General features: G+C 32.6%; 1 protein-coding gene across 1 annotated transcript in view; it reads left to right on the forward strand.

The window, feature by feature from the left end:
• Positions 1 to 8671, forward strand: part of LOC106878267 (integrin beta pat-3) — a 57022-nt gene extending 48351 nt beyond the window's left edge. Inside the window, exons 6-12 of the mRNA XM_052968326.2 lie at positions 489 to 620; positions 1274 to 1370; positions 3834 to 3918; positions 4103 to 4189; positions 7460 to 7540; positions 7946 to 8023; positions 8471 to 8671. Coding sequence (XP_052824286.2) covers positions 489 to 620; positions 1274 to 1370; positions 3834 to 3918; positions 4103 to 4189; positions 7460 to 7540; positions 7946 to 8023; positions 8471 to 8671 — 761 coding nt within the window. The remainder of the gene's footprint in view (positions 1 to 488; positions 621 to 1273; positions 1371 to 3833; positions 3919 to 4102; positions 4190 to 7459; positions 7541 to 7945; positions 8024 to 8470) is intronic.
• Positions 8672 to 11048: the final 2377 nt, after the last annotated feature.

Genomic DNA, 11048 nt, shown 5'->3' on the forward strand with positions numbered 1-11048 from the left:
TTTAAACCATTGATTAACTTATGAAATATATGTACACTTATTGTTAATTTCTGCATTTTATGCATTTATTCTACATACAAGGCATTAAAATCCAATTTAAAAAGTTAGGTTGTAATTATTAGGAATATTAGTTGTAAATAACTTTATTTAATTATTTTAATCATACCTTTTCTTGTTCATAATAATGCATTATATATAACTGTTTATTAAGAGTGAAACAACACGCTAATTATGAAAAAAAATTAGTTCAGTTAATTTTCTGTCATAAAATTGTTTTCATATAAGTATTCTTTATAAAATAAAATTTGAAGTCTCAAGATAATTTTAAGAATTTCTTGTTAATATTTTTGAAATTGAAGTTATGTGATCTAATTTGCATGTTTGACAAAAACAACTGTAAAAATTGTGTGTTTTTATTTGGTAGAGTTTTCCAAAGCCATATACTATTTCCTTTATTCTATTAACTTAGTAAATTATTTATTTTATAGATAAACCATATAAGTTTAAATTGGTGTTTCGGTTAGCTGAAGATTATCCAGTTGACTTATATTACCTCATGGACTTGTCTAATTCAATGGCTGATGACAAAGAAAAATTAGCAAGTCTTGGGAATCTCATTGGTATGTTCATAATTTAAGAATATTTGTTCCACTTTGATTGACCTTAAAAATAGAAATTTTATTCAATTTTATGTTGTATTCTACTGTTTATAAAAAATATAGAATAATTCATTTATGTATAACACACATACACACTCTATCTCACTCTCTCTCTCTCTCTCTCAAAATGCATTTAGAAGGATGCCTGACATTCAGTATTCTGCTGTAATTTCAAATTTCAAATGCTTAGCTATGTCAGTCAATGACAATCATGCTTAGTATACCTCAAAAATACCGCTCAACTTTTGAAGCTCACTTCAACACAGGAGAATTAACATTAAGACATGTAAGCAGTATATGAGAAAATAGAGGAATTAATATTGTGACTCTTCCCACATTTAGTTACTACACAAAATTCTGACACTTGGAACAAAGCAAAGAAACAATACACAAAAAAATTAACATATTAAGTTGGTAGTCCACTACCTTATCTGTTCAACCATGTTATTTCCCTTTGGAATTATTCATGAATAATGTTAAGGAATGTAATCTAAGAAATAACTTAATTGAGACTAACTTTTTGCTGTTAAGATCATAAAACATAAAGTTTGATTTAATGAAATTTGGAGTAATCTGTTTAATTTTTTTTTATTTAATCTATTATCCTATTTCAGCTGCAGACATGTCTAAAATTACTAAAGACTTTCGTCTGGGTTTTGGATCATTTGTTGACAAAACAGTGTCTCCTTATATCAGCATTGTACAAAAAAAGTAAGTATTTATAATAATGTAAATTCTTGTTCTCCTTAATCTTTCATATATTTTCTTTTCATTCAACATTAATGGTGAAAAATGTACTAAGGCTAAATAGAAATAAGACAAGCATACTGTATTGGATATTTAACATGAGCATGCCTGAAAATTGAAGCACAGTCGAGCTAATTGAGAAAGATGAGCATAAGAGGAATTGGCCACAACATGCAGTAGAGAAGAATATGCTGATTTGGACATATAATATATGTGAAGGATTACTTTTATGTGATGAAATACCAAGGAATCCAAGTGAAGGAGTCTGCAGAAGAGGGAGGCATGGAGAAAGTAGTGAACTGTTGTCTTATAACGCAAAACCTCTAGAAAGTGACGGTCTATAACAAGTGGTAGAACAAAGATTTGTCCAACTCAATGTAAGCATGAGAAAAAATAAATAAATAGCAAATGATAATGATGAACTGAGAATTTTAATTTTGCTTTTATGTGTTTCTACATTGTTCGTTAGTATTGTCATATCACTAAAGACAGTATTTATGTCAAGTTCTTAGCAATAATATCTCTTAAATTCTACGAGGTCTCTTATAATTACTTTATTGTTTGAGGGTAAAAACTGGGGCAATAGGGGTTCTCCCAGAATATTAAGAAATGGTAAGTCAAAGGTGTTGATTATTTCAAAAGATAATAATCTAACTTAACAAAATACATACCTAACCTCAGGTTAAAAGGCTCTATCTTCAAATTTTTTTTTTTTTTTTTTTTTACATTTATTTTTTTTCTATATAAAATGAGTGATAAACACACACACTGCAGTTTCAATTATCTCTAACCAACCTGGAAAAACAATTGTAAAGCAATTAATAAAACCATTTTTCCTAACAAGTCCAAAAAAAAAACTTGTGCCTGATTAATCATTCTTTAAATCTTCAGTTTTTCAGTTCAGAAAGATTCATGCTTTATTATTTTATTTATTTTATTAGTTTCATGGTTTAAAAAAAATATCTAAACTTAAATTCTTGCTCATTTCTCAAAAGGGATGATTTTTTTGTTTTGTTACTGTACTGAAATTGATACTGATGAGTCTTCTGGCTAGAACATGTCTCTAAAACAAGTAACCCCTCAAAAGATTTGAGGCCTCTTCATATCTAAACTGTAGAATAAACTGTCGTGTGCAGAAACACTTGAAAATGTTTAACCTTTAGCATTTAAACCAGCTAAATCCAGCCCAAATTTCTTGATTTATGTTCAAACCAATCAAATTCAGCCTCACACAACTGCCTTACAATGTCATCCTAAAAATAACATCATCAAAATCTCAAAGCCAGGAGATAATGCATCATTTATTCATAACAATGTGAATATATAAGCATTTCGTTTCACAGAGTAGTCTGAATTCTAAAGGGTTAAAGCATAGTCCATGAATTCATATTTTAATTCTATCTCCATTTATTTAATTTATTTTTAAGTTTGTTGGAGTTGATTATAAAATAATTGGATTTCAAAATGACAGAGATGGCAATATGCCTTACAGTATTTATTTGGTTCTGCATTCTAAGATCAGATTCTCTCAAGCTTAAATTTTGTTTTCATCCCTTCCTGAAACCAATAGAATAAATGCCCATGATATCCCAGGTCAATTCACTTAATTATACTATTTTCTATTCAAAAAGAAATCAATTGTTCTTCATTAATTCAAAATATATCAAGTATATAAACATTGGAAAATACTGTCTAATACTTTCATGATAGGATCCTAAAACCTCAAATATTAGGTACAGGCATGGTTGTGTTGTTTGAAGTTTGCTTCCCAGACACATGGTTCTGGGTTCAGTCTCACTGTATGGTACCTTGAGTAATTGTCATCTACTATAGCCACAAGCCAACCAAAGCCATATGACTGGATTTGGTAGATAGAAACTGAAAGAAGTCTGTCATATATCTGTGTGTGTGTGTGTGTGTATATATATATATATATATATATATATATCTGTATCTATATGTGTGTGTCATTGTATTTGTGTTATTTATTCCCCACCACTGCTTGATAACCAGTTTTAGTTTGTCTACATCCCCATAACTAGACCACTTTGGCAAACTAGACCACTACAATAAGTACCAGGTGTGAAAAAAAATTAAGCTCTGGACTTGATTTGTTTGACTAAAACCCTTCGAGGTAGTGCCCCAGCATGGCCGCAGTCCAAATTACTGAAACTAGTGGAAGATAAAAGATAATATAATAATGTTTAGGAGGAAAAAAAGAATTTAATGAAAATTTTAAGAAATCCATAACTTTAGGAAATCCTGAAGTTGAAATTTTGTATACAGACGATCCAGTATGCATTTAAATAGCTTTCATCTCAAACAAATTGTTGTGAATTTATGAATTTCAATAAAGTATCATTTTTTTTTTTTTTTATAAAGTTCATTCTGTTGCCTAATGTTAGTATTTTTCTCTTTTTCTTTTAGAATGCAAACACCTTGTGCTAAATGTACCAAAGCATATGGCTTTAAGCATCAGTTAACATTAGATCTTAATACATCATTGTTTGCAGTAAGTACAATATAATATTTCTTATATTCTTTCTGAAATCTGTCTTCATATGTATATTATCACTGGACTTTATTTTAAATTTTTATTTAGCGAGAGAGAGTTTGTGTGTGTGTGTGTGTGTGTTAGCTCTATAAATGTAACTGTGAAATCAAATTTATCTAACCACAATATTTTTATATCCTAGAACAAAGTATATGAGGCTCCTGTATCTGGTAATCTGGATTCACCTGAAGGTGGTTTTGATGCTATCATGCAATCCATAGTGTGTGATGTAAGTAAAATTCTTTTAGAACCTTGTTGGCTATTTATTCACATAAATTATATATCTTTGTTATGTATATAATTGCTTTTAGAAAAATTAACATTAAAGTTATTGTGACAGTATTTTCTTCCTGCTTTATAATTGTTCATTTCTTCTCAACAAAAGAGTCCCTTTGATTATATATTCTTCTTTCCAGTTTCACTCACCATTTCTGTGTTTTTGTCGTCATTTTCCCACAGCTTTTTTTTTTTTTCTTTCACTGTATTCACTTGGGATTTTCTCAATTTCTATTCACTCTACCTGATCATCCTGTCCACCACAGCCACCATTATCCTAAATGTCATTTCTTGAAAATTCAACTAATATCCACACTGATTCTACCTACAATTAGCTCTTTTGCCCTTCTTCAGTGAAGGACATAACCTGAAATGATACCCACACATTTTCCTCACAGTATACTAGCATATTTTACTTTTGAAAAATATTTTCCTTGCACCTTTTTACTGTCTTTCTGTGTACTATCTCTTACATAAACAATATTTAGTGTTTCCGATTCTCAACCATCCATTTGATGCATTCTGTAAACTCAGTCATTCAATGAAGTACATCTTTATTTAATCCTACATTTAGATTTTATCAACTGTTAGCCTTCATTGACTACATTTTAGTGCCATATGGTATTGCACTTCATATGAGTTAATGAGGGGAGCCTCTATGTGATTATGTGGCATGCAGCCAATTATGCCCAACAATCTTGAAAAGGAAAATAGAGTCTTAGTTGCACAATCCTTGAAAACAAGATGGAATGATTACAGATGGAATCTCTTTGAATATGGGTCTACCCAATCAAGGTTGACTGCGGTTAAGCAACAGCACTTACTAAAAAATTCAGATAAATAATTTCAAATTCTTCAGCGAATTAGTGCAGTTTATATAGACAATATATTTCTGTAAAGCTTGTTCTATTAAAATTTTAGAATTTATAATTTTAAAACAAGCTACTAATCTGTAATAGTAATATTTATAATCTTCGGTGTTTCCTATTTATAGTCAACTTACAGAAAATATTTTGTATTCATTCTAAATACAAGAAACAAGAGATTTTTATCTATTGTTTTTTTTTTGTTTGTTTGTTTTTTATATACTTTACTCACTTTTACTGATGTCTTCCTGACCTAAACATTCTAGCCAGCTCTTTTAGACAGATTTCTATTCTTTCTTCATGGCTAATTGCAGTTATATTTGTTATGCTTTATCATCACTCCATCCCACCACATGTGACATGAAATCACAAAACTACGTGCTCTTTCTTCTCCAAACTCCTTTCATTTTCATTTAGTTTTTCTGTGGTTATTGCTATTTCTTCTATAAAATTTTCTCTTTCTCATCCACATCAATCACTGTGCTTAATGTTACAATTTCCCCACTGCTTTGCATTTCCTTTTTCTTGCCATTCTATATATACTTCTATTCCTCTTCTGAACTCACCCACCCCCGCACCTATTATTGGTCCTTGAATGCTTTAACAGAGTTAACTCTATTGTGCAAGTATTCAGATCAGACCTTCCTCCACCCACACCCTAATTTTTTTTTTTTTTTTTTTGCCTGCAACCATTGATCTTCAAATGTTTAGGCTGGGTATTGGCCTCATTCAATTTCATCAGCTGAGAGAGACCTGCAAGTGTCATGAGCATTACCTCTCTGCCTCTGACTAATTTAACCCTTCAGCCATATCTGGATTAAATATTCTGTTTTACATTCAAACTGGCTAGATCCAACCTGTCACACCCACCTACAATATAAAACCACATCATCAAAATCCCAAAGTTAAAAGATAGTGCATGATTAATTCGAAACAATGCGAATAAATAAGCATTAAATTTGATAGAATAATGTGAATACTAAAGAGTTAAAAAAATTTTTTTATATAATTTATAGTGAATCAGCAGATTTATGTAAGGAACTATACAGAAAGTAATACAACTATCCTAATCAAGTAGTTTAGCATTATGAACAGTAATAGCCAACCATTCTGCAAAACAAGTTTCAGAAGAACTATGTCAGCATGAAAAATTGCTGTTAAACCTATGTTAAGATGATGAAAATAAAAGAAAGTACAATGAAAATATAGAAAGTTTCATCATCACCATCATTTAACGTCCATTGTCCATGCTGGCATGGGTTGGATGGTTTGACTGGGCTGGCATGCTGGAAGGTTGCACCAGACTCCAGTCTGATTTGGCATCATTTTCTATAATTGGATGCCCTTCCTAACGCCAACAACTCCAAGAGTGTAATGGGTGCTTTTACATGCTATCAGTACAGGTGCCCTTTGCATGACACCGGGTTGTGTTTACATGCCACTGGCATGGGTGCCAATTTGTGTGACACCGGTATCTGGCATGACTGCGATTTTGCTCTGCTTGATAGGTCTTCTCAAGCATGACATAATACCGAATTTCTTGGTCATTGTGTCCGTGAGGTCCAACACTCAAAAGGAATTCAGCCACTTTGCTTCTGTGAGGCTCAAAGTTCGAAGATCATGTTTCACCACCTTGTCCCATGTCTTCCTGGGTCTACTTCTACCACAGGTTCCCTCCACAGTTAGAGATCAGCACTTCTTTACACAACTGTCTTCATCCATATGCATCACCTGACCATATCTGCACAGTCATCTCTCTTGTACACCACATCTGATTCCTCTTATGCCTAATTTTTCTCTCAAGAAGCTTACTCTCTGTTAAACATGCACACTTGCATTGCACATCCAGTGAAGCATACTTGCTTCATTTCTTTCAAGCCTACACATGTCCTTGGTTGTCATGTCCCATGTTTCACTGCCATGCAGCATAGCTGTTTGAACACAGACATCAAACAATCTGCCTTTCTCTCAGAGAGAGGTCCTTTGTTGTCAGCAGGGATAGGAGATCTCTGAACTTAGCCCACCCTAATCTTATTCTCACAGCTATGGTCTCGGAGCATCCACCTCCACTACTAACTTGCTTACCTCAATAACGGATGCTATCTACTACCTCTAGCTTGCCATGCTGGCAGTTGATGGAGTCTATTTTCAGCACATTTTCAGCACTTATTGTACCTGTGCGCCTTCTACATACAAAGCTAGTTTCCCTGATAACCTTCCTCTGATGTTACTGCACCTTTTATGTATCAAAAGCTTACACTGGGTGTATCTTATGGAGTTTCTAAGTTTATATAATGTATATAAAGTTTACATAATGTATATAATATATATATTTTTTTTTTAATTTTTACTTTTAGGATATTGGTTGGCGAGATGTGTCTCGTCGTATGTTAGTATTTTCTACAGATTCTGACTTTCATTATGCAGGTGATGGGAAAGTAAGTATTAAAGTTTTTAATTACTTAACATACTTCATAATTTGTTTTTGTTTTATTTTTTGCTTGCAGGTATTCTTAAACTAAAATGTTGCTTTAATTAATAATGGTAGTTTCTTCTATTAAAAATTGTAAACTATAACTTAAGTGAAATATCCTTTGATTTGGATATTATATGTGAGTTTTTGTTGTTGTTATTGTTGTGTAATAATTCAAAACAAATATATATTCAAATAACTAAATATTTAAAAACCATTTTAAACATATTTGATTTTCAACTATTACTAAGAATCACTTGTTATTCTTGACAGTATTTTTTATTATTTTTAAAAAATGTGTTTTATTCCATGCCTATAAAAAAGAATACTAGGTAATTAATATTTTGTATTAAATTTGTTTTTCATATAGCTTGGTGGGATAGTAATTCCAAATGATGGTCATTGTCACTTAAATAAAGCTGGCGAGTATACTCTAACGGATAAACAGGTTTGTGAAAGTACTTTTAATTTGTCTACTGTGCAACCATATTTTGCCATTTTGTTTAATTAATGGTATTTGTCAAGTTGCCATAAAGATTAATCAATAAGATTATTAAATTCCTTCACTCCCATTATGATTTTATTTCTTGATCATACACACCTCTTTAGTAACGTAGATGGTTACATATTCATTTGACTTGACTTCTATATATATAACTGGTAACTATTTTATCTAATTGGAATCAATTAATGAGTCAAACTTAACATTTCCTTACATTATATGAATATTAAGAGTAGAGAAAAATGGAAGCTGTGATGTTCAGGGCTTTTTCAAGAGTATTAGCAGCATAAAGAAGTTGATATAATTACAACAAAGAATCAAAACTACACTGAGGATTTGGTTTGTTGTGTGGGTTTTTTTTTTTCTTTGACACTTGGTATTATCTTTTCATAGGACTATCCTTCAATTGGCCAACTTGCAAATAAGATCCAAGAAATGAAAGTTAATGTAATATTTGCTGTAACATCAGACCAATTGGAGATATATAAGAGCTTGAGTAAGTTTATTGAAGGTTCTACTGCTGGAAGACTAGACGACGACTCTAGCAACATTGTCAGCCTTATTCGAAAAAATTATCAGGTAATAGCCATGTAATATATAAATTTATCTCTTTATTTTGTCACATAATATCATTTTAAATATACTTTATATCACCATCATATCTCATAAATATATGGTAATGTAAGTGTATGCGCATGTGTGTGTGTGTGTATATGTGTATATGAATATATATATATATATATATATATATATATATATGTATGTATATATAAGTGTGTGTGTATACATGTGTGTGTGTGCATATATGTATGTATATATATGTGTGTATATGTCTGTATATGTATGTGTGTGTATATATCTGTATATGTATGTGTGTGTATATATATATGTGTGTGTATGTATCTAATTCAGCCTTGTCACTCTGTGTCACGCTGAATTTCTCTGAAAACTATGTTAAGGGTACACGTGTGTGTGGAGTGCTCAGCCACTTGCACGTTAATTTCATGAGCAGGCTGTTCCGTTGATCAGATCAACTGGAACCCTTGTTGTCATAAGCGACGGAGTGCCAACAATGTGTACATGTGTTTGTATGTATGTATGTATGTTTATGGACATGGCAGTACCTGGTTTTGTGTTTAGGTGTGTGGTTGGCCCACTAGTAGCGGGAGGTACCTTTGTTGTTGTCACAACATCTCTTGAGGAGAGGGAAACTGAGAGAAATCCTACAACACTGACAATATTCAATGACGTAGACTAGTTCTTATTTTTGAATTTATGTTGTCCATCTTCAGAGGGTGGGATTGGATTTTTGCAAATCCTTTCCCCACTATAAAAAAAATCATCATGCACAGGCATTGCTTAAGAAGAAAAAAGTAAGACGTGTCACAAAAATGGCCCGGTTGTAGCCTTTGCATGTGTGGAACTTTCGATCAGGCAATGGCAGTACTCAAGCATGATTTTGCAGCCATTACATATATATATATATACATATATATATATACACATATTATATATATATATATATATACACATATTATATATATATATATATATACACATATTATATATATATATATATATACACATATTATATATATATATATATATATACACATATTATATATATATATATATATATATATACACATATTATATATATATATATATATATATACACACATATTATATATATATATATATATATACACATATTATATATATATATATATATACACATATTATATATATATATACATATATACACATATATATATATATATATATATACACATATTATATATATATATATATATATATAAAGTGTAGTATATTGCCACTTAAGTGTGGCTGACCCCTAGGGGTGGATGTTACTGTTGCTTTTAGCCCCAGGAGGACATCTCCTCCAGCTGGCTTATCGACACACGACTGTGTCCTGTTTGCCAGGGAGTTATCCCTCTCACCTCGACAAGCAGCACGAACGTATCCGGATTTCAGGGTTATTTCCCTTCGTCGGCGTTCGACAGTTGATGACCTTGGTGAGAGAGACAAAAAACCTGGCAAACCTTATATCTTCTTTTCCAGTGAAATTCTTCACTGATATTGAAAAGGTGCTGCTGGCCGAGGTGAGAGGGATAACTCCCTTGGCAAACAGGACACAGTCGTGTGTCGATAAGCCAGCTGGAGGAGATGTCCTCCTGGGGCTAAAAGCAACAGTAACATCCACCCCTAGGGGTCAGCCACACTTAAGTGGCAATATACTACACATTATCGTGCAGTTACTGTTAATACTTCATTTAGAGAATTAACATTGCTTGTTTTCACCTTTTCAATATCAGTGAAGAATTTCACTGGAAAAGAAGATATAAGGTTTGCCAGGTTTTTGTCTCTCTCACCAAGGTCATCAGCTGTCGAACGCCGACGAAGGGAAATAACCCTGAAATCCGGATACGTTCGTGCTGCTGGTCGAGGTGAGAGGGATAACTCCCTTGGCAAACAGGACACAGTCGTGTGTCGATAAGCCAGCTGGAGGAGATGTCCTCCTGGGGCTAAAAGCAACAGTAACATCCACCCCTAGGGGTCAGCCACACTTAAGTGGCAATATACTACACTTTATCGTGCAGTTACTGTTAATACTTCATTTAGAGAATTAACATTGCTTGTTTTCACCTTTTCAATATCAGTGAAGAATTTCACTGGAAAAGAAGATATAAGGTTTGCCAGGTTTTTGTCTCTCTCACCAAGGTCATCAGCTGTCGAACGCCGACGAAGGGAAATAACCCTGAAATCCGGATACGTTCGTGCTGCTGGTCGCGGTGAGAGGGATAACTCCCTTGGCAAACAGGACACAGTCGTGTGTCGATAAGCCAGCTGGAGGAGATGTCCTCCTGGGGCTAAAAGCAACAGTAACATCCACCCCTAGGGGTCAGCCACACTTAAGTGGCAATATACTACACTTTATCGTGCAGTTACT

This window comes from Octopus bimaculoides, chromosome 1, assembly GCF_046866305.1.
Source record: "Octopus bimaculoides isolate indiv1 chromosome 1, ASM4686630v1, whole genome shotgun sequence".
Lineage (NCBI taxonomy): Eukaryota > Metazoa > Mollusca > Cephalopoda > Octopoda > Octopodidae > Octopus > Octopus bimaculoides.